The 23182-nt window shown below is 45.4% G+C and overlaps 2 protein-coding genes across 2 annotated transcripts in view; both read left to right on the top strand.

The window, feature by feature from the left end:
- Positions 1 to 23182, top strand: part of LOC309379943 (craniofacial development protein 2-like) — a gene marked incomplete at its 3' end in the record, with an annotated part of 444433 nt that overhangs the window by 33672 nt on the left and 387579 nt on the right. The gene's annotated exons all lie outside the window — the stretch shown is intronic.
- HSD17B4 (hydroxysteroid 17-beta dehydrogenase 4) overlaps positions 1 to 23182 on the top strand; it is a 76401-nt gene that overhangs the window by 7130 nt on the left and 46089 nt on the right. The window contains exons 3-9 of the mRNA XM_081930558.1: positions 11607 to 11714; positions 13529 to 13588; positions 14959 to 14980; positions 15076 to 15122; positions 15914 to 15998; positions 16809 to 16996; positions 22217 to 22308. Of these exons, the coding sequence (XP_081786684.1) occupies positions 11607 to 11714; positions 13529 to 13588; positions 14959 to 14980; positions 15076 to 15122; positions 15914 to 15998; positions 16809 to 16996; positions 22217 to 22308 (602 nt within the window). The remainder of the gene's footprint in view (positions 1 to 11606; positions 11715 to 13528; positions 13589 to 14958; positions 14981 to 15075; positions 15123 to 15913; positions 15999 to 16808; positions 16997 to 22216; positions 22309 to 23182) is intronic.

Raw genomic sequence — 23182 nt, 5'->3', positions numbered from 1 at the left:
CACATAGGTTAGGAGCATACTGGAACATACTGGAAACTCTGGAATGTGTTTAATACATTGGAGGATAAACCAAGTTATGGAAGGGTCTAAAGACAACAGCAATATAAAATGTGTGTTATAGATTAAGTCCTCTTAGTTTTCCTACATGCATGGAAATGTATGTTAATTCCCTTCTGCCCATTAAAATAACTCGTTTCTAATTAGCTAACGGCACTTCCAAGGCTTATTGAACCTTGAAATAAGCTAGGAAATAATATTGAACTAGGAAATAAAACTCACTGCATTCTGAGTAAATTAGTTCTGAGTGAAAGGCCTAATTTTGGCCTAATAATCACTTGCGTTCCATCTTGAGTTCCTCCTTCTACTAGTTAGGGCACTTTTCAAATTGCACAACTTCTAAGTGTGTGTTGAATTTTCATGTAGGTTTACATAATTTGAAACCTTGAAATCTGGAGCAAAGCTCTGAACACATGGCCAGAGAGCTCTTTCAATAAGTAGCTGTAGTTTCCCAGGATTGCACTTACGGTAGATGACTTTTCAATGCCTGTTTAGCAAGAACATTTTGAGCTTCGGTTTTAGCGGCAATGGACAGAAGTTCACAAATTAGTGCAAAAAATTAGAAAATGCAATAGCGGGAGTGAGTTGAGCATGTTCCATTTAACACTCCACTCTCTGTGTTATATTTAGCTCATCGTAAACTGATTTGGGTGCATAGTGGGTTGCAAATTTGCACCATGTATCATTAACCCTGATTAGGGTTTGCTTCAAACCATCGTTTATGATTTTGGTTTGGAAGACAACCATAGTTAGGCCATTTGAACATCACAGCAAACTGCAGTCAGTGCTAAACAGGAAAATGACAGGGAAGGAAAATTGGAGGAAAAGGAGGTAATGTCTGAGGGGATGGCAATTTGATCATGAATTGAGTCAGTGACAGAAGGGTTGGTGGCGCTGAATTAAGGCACGGAGAACATGTTTTTCAAATGTTTAGGTAGCTCAGAACTAAGCAGAATTTCACGTTTCTTTAGTGATGTAGCCAGGAATTGCTATCCTATTTGCTAATAGCAGTGGGCAACTCTAGCAGTTTATAAATGGCAATTAGGAAAATAATATATATCACTCATATTTTTCTACCAAGCAGCTATTCTGTTTTGCAACTCGCAAATTTACAATACAATCTAAAATTCCTGTTTCGCATTGCAAACTGCATGTTGCAGCCAGGGCTTTCTTCCACTGCCACAGCTCCAACAACCAGTGCGACAAGCTGTTTAAACCAAGCAGTTGTCAAAGCAGCTACAGCACAAACTGCTCTAAAAGCTTCAGAAATGTGTGCAGTTCCTTTTCATTTTAGCTAACAGCTGCTCTGAATTACAGCTTTTATTCTGGAAGTGGTTAAAGTTGTTTGAAATGCGAGCCTTCGTCATTTTCAATGTAAGAATGTTCAAAACATACTCAAAAACAGAGGCTTTGCAGCACTGTTAGAACAGAAGCCTAGTGAACCAAACCTTAAACCCTTCATAAGTTGGCGTCGTATTCTAACTTCTTTTGTCCTTGTGATTCTCAAGTCTTTCAGTACAAGGTTTCCACCCACTTCAGTCTAGTTTAACATGATACACTTCTGTGATGGGACGATGAGCTGCTTGTGCGTAAAATGCAAGTCCCTCAGAGTTTGATCAGGTTTTCAAACCTCTGCCTGTGACGGAGCCCCTCCAGCATGGCTGCGTCAATCACTAGTAGAATCCGAAAGTGGCTGCTTTCGGAAACGTTTCCAACATAAAAGCTCCTTAACGGAAACACGTCGTCTGGCCTCTCGGCGTGACAGTTTCCGTCGAGGTGTGGGTGTCCCTATAGGAGGTCCTGAGACCTCCCCACTGGTTTCGCTTGAAGCGTCTCTGAGCCATCCCTCCGACTCACTTTCCCTTGGAGTTCTTGCTCGCCCTCTACTGGTTCCCTCTTCCGCTGCTACTGCTCTCTCAACCTCAGGGAGCCTTTGCACCTGCGGCGCTTTAGATGTCAGTTCCCTGACATCCACCTCCCCTCCAGGGCCCCCTTCACCCCCTCCCGTCTCCTCTCCTACTGGCGGTGAGGAGGTAAAACCCCTGAAAGAACCTCCCTCATCTTCCGACGTCGCGAACACTTCCTTCCACTTGTTGCTGTTCCTACTCTCTAGGTACTCTTCGTCATCAGAGTCCACTCCATCTTCCAACTCCGACTCCGCGAACCCTTCCATTTCCTCTTCCTCATCGGTGGTGCCGAAATACTCCCTCCTAAACCTTGCTATAGGCTGAGGTTTCCTCGGGAACCTTTGGTGGAACGTTTCTGTTAAAACCTCGTCATTGACTTCCTCTGCACTTACCCAGGTGTTTTCTGACTCCGGTTCCCCTTCCCACGCCACCAAATACTCCACCTGATTACCCTTCCACCTGGAATCGAGGATTTCCGCTACATGGTTGCGGCGTTCCCTCTCTTCCAAGGCTGGTCCCCTGACGTGCTCCCCTTCACGTCCCCCCCTGTATGGTGACAGTAACGACCTGTGGAACACTGGGTGCAATTTCATGTGGTTGGGTAATCGGAGTTTGAAAGCTACCGGGTTGACCTGCTGAATCACCTCAAAGGGTCCCAATCTTCTGGGCCTCAGTTTCTTACAACCCCCTTTGAACGGCAACCCTTGGGTTGACAACCACACTTGATCCCCCACCCTTATGGTTTCACCTTCCCTTCTGTTCTTGTCTGCCTGCTTCTTATATTGTGCCTTGGCCCTTTCTAAGTTGAGCTGGAGCTGCTGATGGATGGCTTCCATCTCTTCTACAAAATGTTCAGCCGCTGGAATGCTCCATCTCTCCCCTCCTTCCCCTGGAAATGCCCTGGGGTGACACCCGTAATTAGCCAAAAAGGGACTCATCCCTGTGGACACATTCTCCGCATTATTGTAGGCAAATTCTGCCAACGCCAACTTTTCGACCCAATCGTTCTCTCTGTCATTGACATAACAGCTAAGATATTGTTGAAGAATGCCATTTGCCCTTTCCGCCTGCCCGTTGGTTTCAGGGTGCCGAGCAGTTGAAAAATTAACTTCCACGTGTAGCAAGCTCATGAGCTTCCTCCAGAACCTGGAAGTAAATTGTTTGCCTCGATCTGAGATCACCCTCGAGGGAGCCCCGTGCAACCTAAAGATATGTTCCACAAACAACTTCGCCGTTTCTTCCGCTGTGACTGCATGTGAGCATGCTACAAAATGGCACATCTTAGTTAACAGGTCTACTACTACCATGATGGCTGTTTTCCCCTTGGACCTTGGCAGATCCGTCATAAAATCTATTGATATCGCTTCCCAAGGCCGTTCTGGTGTGGGTAAAGGTTCTAATAACCCTGCCGGCGCCCTTCTTTCCCCTTTGGCTCGCTGACATTGGTCACACCCTCTTACATACTCCCTTACATCTTCCCTCACCTTAGGCCACCAAAATTCCCTGGTAACCAACCACATGGTTTTGTGTTGCCCAAAATGTCCCGCCGTGGGGCTATCATGCAACTGCTTGAGTACTCTCCCCCTCAATTCACCTTCGGGTATATACAGTGCCCCTTTGTAATACAATGCCCCATTTCTTTCCTCAAAACCTCCGGGGCTCTCGCCCTCCCCCCTGAGACCTCTGAGCTAATCCTGGGCATATTCATCATTTTCCGTTTCCTCCACCAGTTCCCGTTGCCCCACCAGCGCCGCCCCACACACCCAGCGGTCCTCCGGGATGACATGTCTCTCTTCGATCACCTCCTCCCCTTCCCAATATTCTGGTTTGCGTGAGAGCGCATCCGCCCTGACGTTTTCTGGGCCTGGCACATAACAAATCTCAAAGTTAAATTTGGAGAATTCCTGTGCCCATCTCACTTGTCGTTGGTTGAGCACTCGAGCTGTTCTCCAATACTCTAAATTTTTGTGGTCGGTGCACACTTGCACCTTGTGTTGTGCCCCAATTAATAAATGTCTCCACCTCCGGAATGCTTCGTGAATGGCAAGTAGTTCCCTGTCATACACCGTGTAATTCCTCTCGGACTTATTCAGTTTCCGCGAGAAGAATGCACACGGTCTCCACTCCGACGCACTCCTCCCCGGTTGAAGAAGGACCGCCCCTATAGCCCGGTCGGATGCATCTGTTTCCACTCTCATGGGTTTTTGTAAATCCACATGCAGAAGTTGTTCTTCCGAGGCGAAAGCCCTTTTCAGTTCTTCAAAGGCTCGATCCGCCTCCACCGTCGAAACAAATTTCTTCTTGCTGCTGAGGCAGTCGGTGATGGGCGCCGTCAAGTGGGCAAAGTTCTTGATGAACTTCCGATAAAAGTTCCCAAACCCCAAGAATCTTTGCACGTCCTTCTTGGTCTTCGGTGTCTTCCATTCCAGTACCGCTTGAACCTTGCCTGGATCCATGGCCAATCCCTTGTCTGACAAGCGGTACCCCAGGAATTCCACCTCCTTGGTATGAAACTGGCACTTCTCCAGTTTCACCCACAGCTGGTTGGCTTGCAGCCTGCCCAACACTTCTCGAACGTCCCTCACATGCTGTTCCTCATCTTCCGAATACACCAACACGTCGTCTAAAAAGGCCACACAGTTCTTGTAGAGCAAAGGTCCCAGAACGTGGTTTATAAAAGCTTGAAAACAGGCGGAGCCCCCTTGTAGACCGAAGGGCATAACGAGGTATTCAAAGGCTCCCAAAGGGGTAAACATGGTGGTCTTCCATTCATCTCCCTTCCTTATGCGTATCAGATTGTACGCCCCCCGCAGGTCCAGTTTTGTAAAAATCTTTCCCTTCCTTACTCTGGTCAAAATGTCGTCAATTCGGGGCATAGGGAAAGCCAGGGGCTCCGACACTGCATTGAGGGCCCTAAAGTCACACACCAGTCTCGGTTTGTCTGTGTTCTTTTTGTCCACAAAAAACACTGGGCTGCCCCCCACCGCTCGGGACTCTCTGATGAAACCTCGCTTCAAGTTTTTGTCAATGAACTCCCTCAGCTCCTGCATCTCCCTGTCTGACATGGCGTACAGCTTGCCTACTGGGAGTTGGGCCCCTGGGAGTAGGTTGATTTGACAGTCAAAGGGTCTATGCGGTGGCAGTTTGTCTGCTTCCCTTTCGCTGAATACGTTGCTCAGATCTGCGTATTGCGGGGGCACCTTCCCTTTGCCCATCACTTCCATCCCCGCTAGGGTGACTCTGTCTCCTCCCGAGACCTTCCCCTCCTTGCAGTGTTCTAGGCAATGCGCTGACCCAAAGGAGACCACCCTCTGATGCCAGCCCACTAGCGGATCGTGTAGCGCCAGCCAGCTCATCCCCAAAATGATGGGCGCTCCTCCCAGGATGGCCACATTAAACGCTATCTGTTCGGTGTGCCTTGCCACTCTCATTATCATCGGGACAGTCTGTTGGCTAACTTCTCCCCCCAACAGCTCTCTGCCGTCAATCGTAGTCACCTGCAAGGGGTTACTTAAAGGGATGGTCTGTATCTGGTGCTCAGCTGCAAACTCCTTACTCATGAAATTACAGGAGCTGCCTGAATCCAAAAGCGCCTTGACCTTTAGTGGGTGTCCGTTTGGCAGTTCTAGTAACACCTCTATCACTAAAGCAGGTCTGGGATGTTCTGGCATGGGCACTTTCATTGCTCTTTGGCCTGGCTGCTGTGCCCCGACGGTGGCAGCCAGGCGTTGGCTTTTACTTGCTCCTTGCTTTCCTCTTCCTTTCCCCCAACAGCTCCTGCCATCCCTTGCCATTCCTTTCTTTGTGGGCAGACTCTGGCAAAGTGCCCTGGCTGTTGGCAGAGATAACATCTCTTGGCGCTCTTTCCCTCCTTCTTCCGCCCTTCACTGGGATTTGAAACTGCGCGCGCCCGCGCTGTTCCAACTTCCATCGGCTCTGCCGGCGGGAAAGATGGCTCTGGAATGTCTGGAATGCGGAACTCCCTCCAACGGTCTCCTTTCCCTTCCCGCCTTTCCAAAGCCCTCGCCTCCTGGCGCGCTCCTATGGCCAGCGCAGATTTGGTTAATTGGTCCATAGACTCCGCCCTGGGCCCCCGGGAAAGCTCATCTTTGACGGTTGAAGAAAGCCCCTCTTCGAAAAGCATTTGGATGGGCTCCGCCGATAGGTCCCACCCCAATTTATGAATCAGCATAGTAAATTCAGTCCAGTACTCACGGACAGATCTGCTTCCTTGCTGGCAAGCCATTAACTGCCTTCGCACCACCCCCTGCTCAATATCGCTGGAAAACATCAGGTCCATGGCACGAAAAAACTTCCTCGTGTCCTTTAAGATCTCATTATTCGCTGCCATCAGGGGTCTAACCCAATCTTTCGCCCCGGATTCGAGATGGCCAATCACATACGCCACTCGCGATTCCTCGTCGGGGAAGTCATCAAACTGCAAGTTTAGAGCGTATTGCATCTCTGTTCTAAAGGCATGATAGTTCCTGGGATCCCCCCCGAATTTCTGCACCAATCCTGGCACCTTTCTGGCGAGCGGGGTGGTTTTCTCCTTTCCCTTTTCTGCATCCTGAGCCCTCCTCTCCTCAAGCCTCGCCGTTTGCAGCGCCAACTGGATCTCCAACGCTCTGTACCTTTCTTCCAGGCTTGGACCCCCTCCAGCTGCTCCTGCACCCCCGGTTCCGGCTGGGTTGCTCATGATGCTTCTCTCTGCACAAGCTGGCTTTCGGTGTCTTTCGGATTGCTGTGATGGGACGATGAGCTGCTTGTGCGTAAAATGCAAGTCCCTCAGAGTTTGATCAGGTTTTCAAACCTCTGCCTGTGACGGAGCCCCTCCAGCATGGCTGCGTCAATCACTAGTAGAATCCGAAAGTGGCTGCTTTCGGAAACGTTTCCAACATAAAAGCTCCTTAACGGAAACACGTCGTCTGGCCTCTCGGCGTGACAGTTTCCGTCGAGGTGTGGGTGTCCCTATAGGAGGTCCTGAGACCTCCCCACTGGTTTCGCTTGAAGCGTCTCTGAGCCATCCCTCCGACTCACTTTCCCTTGGAGTTCTTGCTCGCCCTCTACTGGTTCCCTCTTCCGCTGCTACTGCTCTCTCAACCTCAGGGAGCCTTTGCACCTGCGGCGCTTTAGATGTCAGTTCCCTGACAACTTCCAAACAATTGTTAGCCTTTGGGAAATAATCCTAGACATTTGCAGCAGAGATGACTTGGAGATCTATTGTTGTTACCCCAGGTCCTGCCTTTAATGCCATATGTTTTCTGCATAACTGTCAATGTTTTATAAGTGGAAGACCAGAACACTGCAAATATATTCAGCGCATAGTTTCTATATACGCATAGTTCATTTGTGAGTTGTACAAGTCTCGGTCTGATGGGACGTGAGGCCTTGCAGTACTTAAGCAAGTCTGGGACTGGTTAGTGCCTGGTTGGGTAACAGCTGGGAATCTCATGTATACAGCCTTGGGGTCAGTGATGGAAGGCAGGTGGCACCATAAACATAAAAAGGAAATAAATAAAATTAGTCCTTCAATGTGGGTTTCCAGAGATGCCAAGAATACAGACCCTATATCCACGAAGGAGCATCTCCACCCCCATGGTTCAGCCCAGACACTGAGGTTCAGCTCTGAGGGCCTTCTGGCAGTTTCCGTCAATGTAAGATTACAAGAAACCAGGCAGAAGGCCTTCTTGGTAGTGGCACCCTCCAAGTGGAATGCCCTGCCATCAGATGTCAAGGATATAAGTAACTATACAACCATTAGAAGACATCTGAAGGCAGCCCTGTATAGGGAAGTTTTTTAATGTTTCATGTTTTGCTAGGTTTTTGTATATGTTGTAAGCCGTCCAGAGTGGCTGGGGCAACCCAATCAGATGGGTAGGGTACAAATAATAAAATTATTATTATTATTATTAAGATGGCTACTTGAAACTGGCACGAAACAGAAATATAATCCTTGCCTGTCAGTCCATCTGTCTATCAGCTACAGAGCTTACTGCTCTCCCTTACAATTAATCAATACCCATTTTGACATTTGGAATGCTAATAGAGATATGCATGTTTAAGCCTCGTGCAAGCAAATAACCACCCACCCCTTCACTCCCAGTTTTTGATGTTAGAAGTATATGTAAAAATTGGAACATTCAATAAATCTATTCATTAAACAATAAAAATGGTACCCACTTATACAGTGGTACCCCGCAAGACGAATGCCTCGCAAGACAGAAAACTCGCTAGACGAAAGAGTTTTCCGTTTTGGAGGTGCTTCGCAAAACGAATTTCCTATGGGCTTGCTTCGCAAGACGAAAATGTCTTGCGAGTTCCTGCGGGGTTTTTCCCCTCCCCCCTTTTTCTAAGCTGCTAAGCTGCTTATCTGCTTATCCGCTAAGCCGCTAATAGTGCTAATCCGTCAATGGGCTTGCTTCGCAAGACGAAAAACCCGCTAGACGAAGAGACTCGCAGAACGGATTCTTTTCGTCTTGCGAGGCACCACTGTAATTGGTATCTTTGTGCTGTTAGGTCATAGGAAGAGTCCTTAAATGAGTTTGACTAGAGGTCTGTTCGTTGTCTCCTGTGAAGTCTCCTTTTTTAGCTTTTGCGATCTGAGCATCTATTGGAGCTTCCTCTGACACGACTTTCCTTATTTCAGCTTCAAGGCTACTGCAGAATGAATTTTGCTGTGGGGGGAAAAACAGGGTGTGAAATCAAGAATTAAAACTGGCAAGGCTTCCTCTTGCAAGCTCTGTTACGGAGGACATTAAATCTTCTCGGTGTCTGGAAACCGCTTTGATTTTTTTTTGTGTCATCGCATTAGAGTGGGCAGTCTCGAAGCCTTTTCTGTTCCCCTTAGTAGCGATAGCTGTGCTTTGACCAAAGGCAGTATGATTCTGAATACCAGAATGCAGTCCTATACCCTCTTACCCACTGAAGTCAATGAGACTTGCCTCTGAGTAGACATATATAGGATTACACTGTACAGTAATTAAATTTGAGATACAGACTTTTTTCTTCACTCTACCCCTCTCTCCTCTCCTTCTATCACAACTGAAAAGAGTGAACAACACAATCAGAACTTTAGCTTACTGTAGCATTCTATAAGGGACGTGGGTGGCGCTGTGGGTTAAACCACAGAGCCTAGGACTTGCCGATCAGAAGGTCGGCGGTTCAAATCCCCATGATGGTGTGAGCTCCTGTTGCTCGGTCCCTGCTCCTGCCAACCTAGCAGTTCGAAAGCACGTCAAAGTGCAAGTAGATAAATAGGTACCGCTCCGGCGGGAAGGTAAACGGCGTTTCCGTGCACTGCTCTGGTTTGCCAGAAGCGGCTTAGTCATGCTGGCCACATGACCCGGAAGCTGTGCGCCGGCTCCCTTGGCCAATAAAGCAAGATGAGAGCCGCAACCCCAGAGTCAGTCATGACTGGACCTAATGGCCAGGGGTCCCTTTACCTTTTACCTAACATTCTATAGGTTTCCCTTACATTTGTTGTTTTATGCAATTCTAGCTGCTATCATCTGTGGAGATCTGCAACTCACACACCTCACTAGAGCTCTCAGTCTGTGTAATTTGTCACATGCATGTGATTCCGTTTACTGTTGGATCAAAGATCAGTCTCCCTTCAGTAAATTTGTTTGTGAACACCTGGCTTAAAGTTGTGCTACTGTGCTCCACTTCTCATTGGTGAATCTGTATTCTTTATTGGTTTCTAGTATGGTCCACTTGGAAGTAAGTCCTATTGAATTTAGTGGAGCTTACTCTCAGGTAAAGTAAGGTTGGGATGCAGCCTTAGCCAACACTTAGGCTAGTAAAATGCTTTTAAACAGATCGTGAGGTGTCTGCAAAAGGATATTAATTTTATGCTATCCCCTGATTCTGTGTATTTTTCAGAACAAATTTTTATGGACACCTTTTTAATGTACTTCATTAACCCTGAAGAATTATTGAACACAGTGGCAAATGTTAAATTGCATTATTTAGTTTGACCACATGGGGGTAATCCTGCTTCATAAATACGATATATATACATATCCACAAGCACAATTTGCTTTCCTTTTTGAGCTCTCCTCCAAGATGAGCTGCTTTGCATTATTATTATGTAACCTGGATTTTCTGCATGCTCTTGTTATATGTCTGAAAATATGCAAATGATCCATGCATGTTTCTTACAGTTCAAAAACGCTGAATTGCAATGATGAAAATAAAACTCTTTCTGCCTGGCTATGAAGTCTAATTAGTGTGCTGCAGGGGAAGAAAAGAATAAGATTTTGCAGAATAACTGCATACATCCATGATATTGGGGGCTCCTGTTTTAACTACTGAGTGTGCTTTTTAAACAGAGACTGCCAATAGATGGCCTTCATACGGTCCTGAAAATACTTTCGCTCACCCTGTAAGCTCTTGTTGGGTTTCTGACAATTTTAGCTCAAAGTTTATATGTAGTCTTAGCCTTCCCTGTTTGCACAGGTATCCAATTACACAAAAGCTCACTGTGCCAGAAACATTACATTAAATGTCCCAGAGTCATCTGCTCATGATTTTTCAGTCTAGGAAGTGTTAGTTTAAATAAAGGACATCGAACCTGTGACCCTCCTGATGTTGTTTGACTTCAGTCCAATAACATCTGGAGGACCACAAATTCCTTATCCCAGATTAAAACTTAACATTGGCAGACTAAATGTGTACTTATTCTGACCCATATACAGTGGTACCTTGATTCTTGAACATAATGCATTCCAGGAGTCCGTTCGACTCCTAAAACCGTTCAAAAACCAAGGCACGGCTTCTGATTGGCTGCAGGAGCTTCCGGGTTTGCGGCATTCAGGAGCTGATTTGTTCGACAACTGATCCATTCAGGAACCAAGGTACCACTGTATGTTAGGTCTGGCCCACACATCTTGATAAGTATGACTTTCTGGCATTTTTGCACAGTCGTAGTTCCCAGTGGGGAGCTCACTCTTGCTTTGCTCCGACCCCTGAGCTTTTTTGTTGTTGTTTAGTCGTTTAGTCGTGTCCGACTCTTCGTGACCCCATGGACCAGAGCACGCCAGGCACTCCTGTCTTCCACTGCTTCCCGCAGTTTGGTCAAACTCATGCTGGTAGCTTCGAGAACACTGTCCAACCATCTCGTCCTCTGTCGTCCCCTTCTTGCAGTCCATGGGACTCTTCTTGCAGTCCATGGGACTCTCAAGAGTCTCCTCCAGCACCATAATTCAAAAGCATCAATTCTTCGGTGATCAGCCTTCTTTATGGTCCAGCTCTCACTTCCATACATCACTACTGGGAAAACCATAGCTTTAACTATACGGACACAGAATGGCAACTATGCCAAGGTTTAGCTTAGAGTGTCATCTGACCCCAGAGTCATGGTCAACATACTGTAGGAGCCAATTCCTAGGGGCCCAGGCCCCTTTGGCCTTCTGTAATAAAATATTTGAGGGCCCTGGGTTTCCCCAAAGTTGATGGGCATTGCCATTTAAATGCTGTAGGTTGCACCCCAACATTTGATCAATTATGTGGGGCGGGGATTACCTCCCCCCCCCCAATCTTTTATTTAAGTTGGCACTGCTGATCTTTAAGTCTGGCCCTACCCTAGGTTGCAGCAGCTGGTCCTAATTCTCATTACAATCTTCTCTGTTTGATAACCAGTGAATGATCTCGGAGGTGACTTCAAGGGACATGGAAAGAGCTCGTCAGCTGCTGACAATGTTGTTGAAGAAATCAGAGCCAAAGGTGGAAAAGCAGTGGCCAACTATGGTATGTTTCTCCCCTCTCATCTCTATCCCGCCTCTCCCCTGCCCAAGAAAACACATGTTGACAAAGCTACTATTTCTAACGTTTGAAATATGTAAATCCAGGTGAGGTTCTTAGAAGGGTCTGACATTTTTGGCAAAATTATATATAATCATAAATGAAGTTTTAAATGACTATTGCACGATTAGTGGTTTCCTAGAATTTTGCTTGCCAATTGTTCCTAATCTCAGAACTGGGGGGAAAAGTTTGGGAATTATTGTCACCCAGCTGAAAGGTTAAGAGCGCCCAATATTATTGGGTCTGCTGTGACTAGGAAGTCAGAATGTGGAGCCATGAACAATAAGCCCACACATTTTAGAAGGATTTGAAGTTATGCGATTCATTGCTGCTATGTAAGTGTGATTCACTTTCCAACAATTATAATTTTTGCACCCAGTGCTGTTCAGAAGCATGTTGTATGCTGTTGCATTAAATGAAGACGTACACGTTTAGCTTACCTGGGGCAGGTCATGAAGGCTAATATTTATGCTGAGTCCTTAAATGGTAGCTCTGTTTCTTTATTCTTTAAGCATCTGTGTGCTGCTTCATTGTGATCTATCTGGTAATTTCTTAGTGGCCATGGGATGAGCGTACTGTTCTCTATTCGCAGCGCACGCCGCTGCCTTTTGAAAGTGGTTTCCAATCTTGCATTTTATAAAGGCTTAAGTCCACACACAAATGTAACACACACATGACATGCATGTATTTACCTGCAGCTCCCATCTACCTGCATAGACTATGGCAAACACTATGAAATGCATGTGCAACTGTACGATGTAGGCTGACCCTTGTGTCAGAAGAACGTCAGAAAATAACCTGCAACGTGTCGTGAGATTTATTGATTCATGTCCTTCTAGCTTCAAGGCACAGCAAGGAACTGAAGATCATAGTCTGGTGCTTTAAATGAGCTTAGCATTTTACCCATCTGACACATGCAATTATCCTTAGATAATAAAGCAATATGTTGCTTACTTGACTACAATTCCCATCATCCCTGACCACTGGTCCTGCTAGCTAGAGATCATGGGAGTTGTAGGCCAAAAAATATCTGAAGGACCGAGGTTGAGGAAGCCTGCTTTAGATGGTGATGTCTGAAGCCCAGGCATCGGGAGATATTTGATGCATTAAAAACCACTCAAAAGGCTCCTTGTTCCCACATTTAAGCCTTTTATTTTTTATTTTTTGGTTCAGGATCTTAAATATGTGTTACCTTCCAAGGACATGTGCTCATACAGTGGCTTGGATCCAGACAACAGCAGTACACATTGTGCCATATGCAAAGCAGGGTTTTTTTCCTGCTTCATACCCCCTGGTGCCTCTCTGCAAATTTACTTCTGAGAGCCAGGAGACCCCTCTGGAATGGCATGTGCCGGAGGGGCTGCAGCTGGGATGGGTTTTGGCGCTTCCTGCTATGAACAAGCAGAAGTGGCTTCCACTCACCCAAAAGGCTCATAGGATCCAAGCCGGTGTTTTCTTCCCCATTTCGGCTATTGGGTCTATCCACATAATGCATAATGTCTCTGGATGCAGCAGGAAGAAACCGCAGTAGCTGCAGTCGCAAGGAGTTACTGCTGTCTATGGTAATCAACTTGGTTATGCAAATGCATAGCCCAGATAGTTCGTGCGTGAGCAAAATTTGATGTGTAATGGCCTCTAGGGATCACATTCAGGTTTTCTAGTGTCCTGCTTTCCACCAGCATGGGTGTATTCTATCTAACTAGAATATTCTCATTGCTGATTGAAGTTTTAAGTTCTTTTTCTATGACTTCTTTCTGCAGATTCAGTGGAAGCCGGCGAGAAGCTTGTGAAAACTGCACTGGATGCTTTTGGGAGGATAGGTATGATTATTATTTTTTAATGAGACAGGGTGCTTCTGTCCTAAATGGAGGTTTAGGACAGACTTAGGGGGTTAGCTCCCACATGGCTGCCCTGATCATTCAGATGCAGCTCATGAAAAGGCTTCTGTATCCACTTGAGTGGTGGACAGCTGCATGAAGGCATCCTTCTGTCATCCTTCTCCCTCCCTGAGAAGAGGGAGGATTTCAGCTCACCTGGAGCACCATGTGGGCATCAGGGCATTTGAGGAGTCCTGTCCTGAAGCTACTGTGATTAGGGCAGGACTGTTAATCTCTTACTCATTAGGGCCCAGCCATGTACACTTTTGAATGTCACTGTGGACGCGGGTGGCGCTGTGGGTTAAACCACAGAGCCTAGGACTTGCCGATCAGAAGGTCGGCGGTTCAAATCCCTGCGACAGGCTGAGCTCCCGTTGCTCGGTCCCTGCTCCTGCCAACCTAGCAGTTCGAAAGCACCTCAAAGTGCAAGTAGATAAATAGGTACTGCTCTGGCGGGAAGGTAAACGGCGTTCCCGTGCGCTGCTCTGGTTTGCCAGAAGCGGCTTAGTCATGCTGGCCACATGACCCGGAAGCTGTACGCCGGCTCCCTCGGCCAATAAAGCGAGATGAGCGCCGCAACCCCAGAGTCGGCCACGACTGGACCTAGTGGTCAGGGGTCCCTTTACCTTTACACAGATGCATAAAACGGCAAGGTAAAGTTTTATGGCGCCACTTCAAAATACGTAAGGAGTATTGCATTTGAATTAACTCTTTTTCACGTTGCAGCAGCATTATATATTCATGCTAAGTTGTCTGGCGGCCTGAACCTTGGACTTGCTGTTCTAGCAAATGCTTGGGATAGCAAGCATCAGCATGTCCTTGTCCTTTGTTTGAGAGCCATTGCTTCATTTAGATATGCAAGTGCCCCTGAATTTGAATGAGGCTGTTAGGCCACTTACGTTCCAAGAAGCACTTTCGTTTGCCCAAATTTTAGTAACTGTTCATTCATTCCAAACAAAAATGTGGGGCGTTCTTTTCTCTCTTGCCAGTCTGTTACAAGTGGCTGGGGCAACCCAGTCAGATGGGCAGGATACAAATAATAAAATTATTATTATTATAGTTGTTGTTGTTGTTGTTGTTATTATACCAACCTAATGTGCTGCAGCCAGAGACTGGAGTCACTTCCAGCCTTTAACAAGTGCAAGCATTTTGCATTCCTGAAATGTACTCTCTCTGTGTCTCAGGACTGGCCAGATTTGCTAAAGGCAAAATTTAATGCAACTCAAGTAGTAGTAAAGATTTTAGCATGCATATCAAAACTATGTATAGCGTGTATATATCTATATGACATTTTGTGTGCATTTATTTTGCAGACATACTTATCAACAATGCTGGGTAAGTAGATCTGAACGACAAACCCTTTTTCTTCTGCCACAGATTCATGACGTTGTGACTGCTGTGATGATTTTGCTTCCTTTTCTTCTATTTAGGATACTGAGGGACCGTTCATTCGCTAGAATTAGTGATGAAGACTGGGGTGAGTTGACTAAGTAACAAAGCTCAATGACATGGATCAGTGGTGGGGAACAGAATATGGTTGGTGGGGCATATCATTATCTCCCAACACCCTCCCCCCCATGTTTGACAGGTAGGTGGACCAGCCACCTGTCAATCACCTGATGCAATGGTGACATCAGGTGACCCATTTTTGCCCACATACTTTGAAATGAAACAGTGAGGCTGAAGGCACAGCCTGCAAAGTGCCAAAGGTCAGCTGATCATTGGGCATTATGAACCCCAGTGCACAGCTCTTCATAAGACCTGATAATCTTCTAGTGTTTAGCACAGAACTTTCCAGGTGTTGTTGATCATCAGTACCTGTAAATTCCTCTTTCAGCTGAGCCATATATTTACCTGCCCCACACCTGATGTCATATATGGTGTTGGGTTTGGCTGAAAAGACGTTGCAGGCCAAATGGGAAGCCTTGGTGGGCCTAATTAAACTCACAGACTGAAGGTTCATCCTGTTGGCTTAGATCCAAACTGAGGTTCCATTGATGGAGCAGAGCAGAGTTCCACTAATAGGATCCTTCTTCCAACAGAAGCTATTATGGTAGTTTTTGCAGATCTTACATTTACTCTGCAGACCCTTTGAAAATCTGTTCTGGATTGTTGGGGGACCGACTGTAGCTGCATGAGAAGTAACACAGAAGGCTAGTCAGACTCCAGGCCATTGTTCCAAAGAAAAGCGTCCATATTACACTTTAGAATTGACTGCCTTCACTCATTCAGGAAACACACGCATTAAACTGCTTGAATTCTTTCTAGATATAATTCACAAAGTTCACCTGAGGGGGTCTTTCCTGGTAACCCGAGCTGCATGGAACCATATGAAAAACCAGAACTTTGGCAGGTGAGTAGATTGGATTGGTCATTGAACATACTGCCGGAAGGATCCAAGACTCTGTTAAATTAATAAATTAATAAGAGTTAAAGTACTCTGTGGTTATGTTACCACCTGTTTCTCTGTAAAATCTGTGATACTTTAATCTTAAAAAAAGAATTCATCTTTCCTTTTAAAAAGGAAAAAGAACCCTAAGGTGGTAGACAGTCATCAAAACCGTAATAGCTGCAGAGCACTTGCATGTGAGGAACCTTGAATACTGGTATTCTCTAGTTGTCCTCCATACAACAGCCCCCTAAGGGATAACCAACATAGTCCCTTCCAGATGTTATTGGACTACAATTCTCATCCCTGCTCATCGGACATGCTGGCGTAGGAATGATGAAAGTTGGCAACATCTGGAGGGCACCTTCTTGGCAACCCCTGTACTAAGGTTAGCCAATATTATTGCCCCAAATGGCCAGGCAGGGGCAGGGGGCTGAGTGAGAATAAATTTGCTATGAGCAATCATGGTAACATACCCAAGTGTCTCTCTTAATCGCTGCCATTTCAATAGTTTGTGGGACGCTACCTTGAGATAGCAGAATATCTCCTATTTGTACTTCCAAGCATGGCTAAATGACTTGGCTGTTCTCTTACTAGATAAGAGGAGAAATCATTTTGCCGCTATGTGAAAAGCCTGGTGCTGTTTGCTGACTTGCCCTCTCACATTACAGGATTCATTTCCTTTCTTTTACTGGCCTAGTCCCCTTGTCCCCTTTCAAAGTGTTTTCTGCCATGACATATTAACGCAGGAATTCGCTGCTTTTTGTTTTCCAGAATAATTATGACTTCCTCAGCTGCTGGGATATATGGCAACTTTGGCCAGGCAAACTACAGCGCTGCCAAACTTGGTCTTTTGGGTCTTGCGAACACACTTGCAGTCGAGGGCAGAAAGTACAATATCCATTGCAACACCATTGCTCCCACCGCAGGATCTCGGCTAACGCAGACTGTCATGCCTCAGGGTAAGCAATCTAAATATTAGCAAAGTGGATGATTTAATATCACAGAACTGCCCATCTACTTTTCTGTTCCTGACATTTCTTCCATTTCAGGTGAGCTTTGGATGTGTCATTAAATCACCGAAACGGTGGCAAAATTACATAGGATCACAGGGTCAAATGTTTTTCCTTTTTCCTTTTCTTTATTTGTTATGTTAGTAATATGCCACTTCTCCTCGAAGGAGCTCAAAGTGGTGTACATAATTCTCCCCATGTTATCCTCACCAAAGCCTTGTGTGGTAGGTTAGACTGTGAGTTGTTGACCAGCCCAAAGTGACCTCATGGCTGAGTGGGAATTTGAACCCAGAACGCTAACCACTGTTCCACAGTCTGGTGTGTCCCCTAACTACCCTGAATCAAGAGCACACTAGAACTTCAAGTTTTGAAATGTTATTTGTTTTGACTGGTCCCTAGCTAGTGCAGATTTTTTTGAAAAGAAGGAGAGAGAAAAAGAATGGAAAAAATTGTAACAGACAATAGATCTACCATTGGCTCTTTGTCATAATATTTAAAATCAAAATTCTGGACCTGGTCGTTTAACTTTGGGTGATAAGAAATTTTGCATTAGCAGCATGTCTCTTTCTCTTTTGCAGTAATGATACCTTTTCCTGGATCACTGGACAAACTGTTGTTGACAACACAGTGTCTGGGATTACCGTATTTTTCGCTCCATTGGACGCACCGGACCATAGGACGCACCGGATTATAGGAGGGGGAGAACAGGGAAATTTTTTTTTTCTTGTTCTCCCCCTCTAAAACAAGGTGCATTCAAGGTACATTCACCAGAGCTTGTGGGGCTGGCGGTGGGGGGAAGCGCTGCTTTCCCCCACCGCCAGCCTCAAAGATCCCTGAAGCCTTTGGAGCGCAGCGCCCCGCTGCCCTGGAGAGGCTGTGCGCGCAGCCATCCCCAAGCTAGAGCAGCGAGACGGAGCGCTCCGCAGTGCTCCGTCTTCCTGTTCTGGCTTTGGGCTTAGCGGCGCAGACTGCATTCGCTCTATAGGACGCACACACATTTCCCCTTGATTTTTGGAGGGGAAAATGTGCGTCCTATAGAACGAAAAATACGGTAAATGGAACTGTAAACTAGATTAAACTTTTGGTCTAGTCCTTCAAGTAGCATAGAGATGAGCTGATTCCAGTTTCCCTAGATTTCAAAGGGAACAAATTTATGTAACTCACTCACCGTAAGTGCCGCATAAGACTTTTAGAGAAGCACATGCTTTTATTTTTCCAAACAACAACTGAGGAACAACTCAAAACTTATTTTCACAAAGCATGCTGGGGATTAAATAGGTCTAGGCTCAGTGAAAGCGAGGCCTGAGAAAATATCCTGCCCCCTGTTTGGAGACACACCTCTTTTGACCACCTCTTGCCTGGCAGTGATGGATTTGACTGCTTCTGTATGAGACCACCAGTGCTGCTGATTGTGGTGATTTCAAAGCGTCTTCCGTTTGCTTCATTGCATGATGCTTGCGATGCTGGAATAGATGTGCTTGTGTGTGAAGCTCATTTTAATCCTGTATCTTCATATCGTTCCTCTTGTCTTCCAAAGACAAACGCAGACCGCTAAGACTCGGAATCAAGCTTTTGGTCTTTGATGTGCTGTCACTTGGAGTTACGCATAAAGCGCAATGTTCTGCATTGATGCACTTTGGAAATATATTTATTTCATGTCTTGTATTAATAATTCAGAACCCAGTTCCTCAATGAGCGATTCAGCCCAGTGGCTGCTGCAAACCTTCCAATATCTCCCTATTTTAAAAATAATAAATAATTTCGCCACTTTTAGCAGTATTAGAACAGGCCACCGATCCATTAGAACAGGCACCCGCTTCTGGGGCTTAATGTGGCCCACCGGTTGGTTTAATCCGGCCCCTGTGGCAGTTTATTTCCCCAGGGTAAAATCCTAAAAAACGCTCAACAACTTCAATCCTAAAAAAGGTCAACAACTTTGGTTGGCCCTCATGCATGTTCACTTCATCAAATCTGGCCCTCTTTGAAAAAAGTTTGGATGCTCCTGCATTAGAAGAAAGCAGTTAAAAGCTTCGCATTTGATACAAGCAAAGTTACCTGCTCATAAATAGGGAGAAAAGACTGTTCAGGACATAGTGTGTGAGATTCACCCCCCTGAATTGTAGCGAGCTATAGTTGTATCATCTTTAACTGGATATGTCTTTCTGCTTGTTTATGGCCTTTGTTCTAATGCAAGGAAGCAATATGAGATACAACGGCATTTGTGAAGTCCCAGTTCCCTTTCTCCCCCAACTCCTAAATATATTAATCTTGGAGTGTTACTTTGTCATCTTCTTCCGCAGACATTCTTTTAGTGTCCTGCACAGACTCCCATTTCATTTCTGATTAAGGTTAAAGTTGACATTTACTTGAGTGTACCCGGCGTCGACATCAACCTCTTAAGTGCTCAGAAAAAACGGTGCATGTTTTATAAAAAGTAGATGCCAACATTTTTGTTCATCACTCAACTTAATGCCACATGGGTGACTTCTAATGTGAACCTATAAGGGCCGGCATATTTTATGTGAGCACCATGTTATTGAGTTTTTAAACTGAAATTTCAGTCTTCAGCATGCGTTCCTCCAAAGTGACATCGGAGGTTTTAGGGCAGTGCAACTGGTTCCCTCGCACTGGGTGCTGAGCGAAGGACACCCCATAAACACTTGCCTGGCTACGGGAAAGAGCTGTAAGGGCTCTGACAGGGTCCTTGAGTCCTTCCACCTTCTTCCCAAAGCCTAGTTAGTTCTTGCCCATCTTTGGGAAGGAGGTAGATGGGCTTTGAACCCTGCTGGAGCCTTCATGCCTCCTTCCCAAAGCCTGGCACGGCAGAAGTGTCTTGCCATCTCCAGAGGAGGAAAAACTTAAAACACGTTGCAGAGTTTCCAAGAAAAAAGATCAAAGGCAATTCTACTTCATCCAGCAGAGCTTTACTGCTACTGAAGGCAAATGAACACAATGGTCACAAATCCAATACATTCAGGACTGGCAGAGTCCATAAAAATCCAGTTGCAGCACTTAAAATAAAACTTACAATACTTATACAGTGGTACTTCAGGTTACATACGCTTCAGGTAACATACGCTTCAGGTTACAGACTCCGCTAACCCAGAAATAGTGCTTCAGGATTAAGAACTTTGCTTCAGGATGAGAACAGAAATCGTGCTCCGGCGGCGCGGCAGCAGCAGGAGGCCCCATTGGCTAAAGTGGTGCTTCAGGTTAAGAACAGTTACAGGTTAAGAACGGACCTCCGGAACGAATTAAGTACTTAACCCGAGGTACCACTGTAATAAGACTAAACCTTAGCACTACAGCACACAGTACAGAACACCAGAACAACGAGACGGAAAAGATAAAGTAAAGTGAAAGCCAGGCTGCTTCTGGCCTATTATAGTCAGCAGAACCAGATTAAACCAGCTGCACTCAGCTTCCCAGAAGAAATAACCCAAACAAGAACCTTCTGCAAGATTCTCTCACGCAGAAAGAAACTTTCCAGAACACTCCTGAATTAAACGGAATAGGAAAGATCTCTACACATCAGATCAATACTTTCTGTACTTAGAAATGCAAACTGACAAGGATGGCTGCTGGGGAGGGTGCCAAATTTTGGCCTAGCTTAGGGTGCCACAGTACCAAATTCCACCACGGAAAGTATGTATGTTAAACATGTTAGATGTATTTGCCGAGAGTGATGATGTTGCATCACGTCACATTTCAAAAGGAAGAGGAAGAGGAGATTGCATGCCAGACTAATGTTGATATAGGCAAAGCTAATTTGGGAGGGTGTGCACCAACGTTTATTGAATTTGTCAGAAAACTTGATAAGCTACTTGCTCCTGCAGCAACCATATTTCTTCTGTAGGCTTGTCTCACCATTTCCTGCCTCTTTGTGCAACATCTGTTCTTCCTGTGGGTCTTTGTAAAATCCATGCGGTGTACGTGATAGTTAGGGTGTCAGACTAGGAACTGGGAAGGTGGGACTCAAATCACCACTCAGCCATGAAGCTCACCAGGTGGCTTAGGACCAGTCACTGACTCTCAGCCTTACCTACCTCACAGAGTTGTTCTGAAGATAAGGAGATGGGGAGAACCATTTAACACTCTTCGAAGGAAAGGTGGAATGATACATTGAAATGTGTCCCAACTTCTGTCTCTGTGCTATCATGCCTGGATGAAAATTCCATGCTGGGTGTTTTTGGACAGCAAGTTATCACTTGCAATGTTTTATTTTGTACACCGCATAACTCTCTTAAATTCTGAAGGTGAGAAGAGAGGCAGATTGGCTCCCAGTACATTTCCAAGCACAATTCAAAGTGTTGGTGCTGACCTTTAAAGCCCTGAATGGCCTCGGCCCAGTAGACCTGAAGGAGCGTCTCTACCCCCACTGTTCAGCCCAGATACTGAGGTCCAGCACCGAGGGCCTTCTGGCGGTTCCCTCACTGCGAGAAGTGAGGCTACAGGGAACCAGGCAGAGTGACTTCCTGGTAGCGGTACCTGCCTTGTGGAACGCCCTCCCTTCAGATGTCAAGGAAATAAACAACTATCTGACTTTTAGAAGACATCTGAAGGCAGCCCTGTTTAGGGAAGTTTTTAATGTTTGATGTTTTGTTGTATTTTTAATATTCTGTTGGGAGCCATGCAGAGAGGCTGGGGAAACCCAGCCAGATGGGTGGGATATAAAATAATAATAATATTAATAATAATATTAATAATAAGAATAATAATAAGTGCCCCCTCTCCCCAAGGAGATTACATTCTAAAATTATGGGGAAGTGAGGAAGAGAAACAAGGATAACAAAGGATGAATGTGAGCATGCACTTACGAGTATCAGTTAAGCCTGGTATTTTATCTCTTTATATACAACCAGGATGGGGAAACTGTGGCCCTCTAGATAATGATGATGATGATGATGATGATAATAATAATAATAATTTTTCTTTATACCCCGCCCTCCCCAGCCAAGGCTGGGCTCAGAGCGGCTGTGTGGTAGATGTGGTAGGACTCCAGCTCTTGTCAGCCATGGAGAATGGTTGAGGTTGATGGGAGTTGTAATCCATCAGCAACCCCAGGACAGCAGTTTTTCCATTCCTGGTGTGCAACGTCTGTTCTAGAGTGTATAGCATTTTTATTTTATTTTTGCAAACTTACGTTATTTTAAACTCCATCTAACCTAGATATGCTGGATGCTTTCAAGCCAGAATATGTGGCTCCTCTGGTTCTTTGGCTTTGCCATGAAAGTTGTCAAGAGAATAGCGGACTGTTTGAGGTAATATCCCTGTATTATCCTTTCCCGGCCACAAATTGTTCACATGGTCAGCTGTGAATCTTTGAGAAATGAGAGTTAAAGTGAGGTACATGTGTGTGCAAATTAGGGTGAATAAGGTGGGGAGTGATACCTGAATTTACACTCCCGATATTGGGTTTGCCTACCCACTTAACAGCTTTCTTGAGGCCAGGAAAATAATATGCTAGGGTTAAAGATACACGTGAAAGAAACAAAATGCAGAAAAAATAAGGGCAATATTCAAACAAGTTGTACTCAGAGTAGACTTATTGATATTAACGAACCTCACTTAGCCATGTTAATTAATTGCAGTGGGTGTACTCTGAGTAAATCTTAATTGAATACCACACAAAGAGTATATACTGTAGCTGTTTGACGTATTGGCTACATTCTGATTATACCTCAGCTAAATACATAGATAATGAATAAATCTTTTGCTTGCCCGTTCAGCTCCCCAGCTCTTGCCTTCACAACAATCAAACCAAGAAGCCTCTTATTAACCATTGTTTCTTGTTCCATCAAAACCGGGAAACTATGATTAGCTGCTATGAAACAAGCTAGGATGTTCAACCAAGGGTTGAAGCTGGTTTAATATTATGACTTGTTACAAAGTAGTAACCATAATTTCCCCTTTCAGACAAAGCAGGCGATGATAGTTAATTAGAGGCTTCTTGATTAGATTAGCTGGGAAAGGAGGACTGAAGAGGTTGAGTAGGTGGGCAAAAGGCTCATATTCATATAATCTCCTTATTAAACCAAGATATGATCATCTGAATTGGGCTATTGTTGAAATGAAACATACTGCTCTCTCCAGTATGGCTAGAAGTACAGTTCTGTCCCTGCTTGCTTTTTGAGG

This window comes from Podarcis melisellensis (genome assembly GCF_964234715.1).
Source record: "Podarcis melisellensis genome assembly, chromosome: 11".
Taxonomy (NCBI): Eukaryota; Metazoa; Chordata; class Lepidosauria; order Squamata; family Lacertidae; genus Podarcis; species Podarcis melisellensis.
The sequence above is the reverse complement of the archived record's forward strand: the minus strand, read 5'-3'. Positions and strand labels throughout refer to the sequence as shown.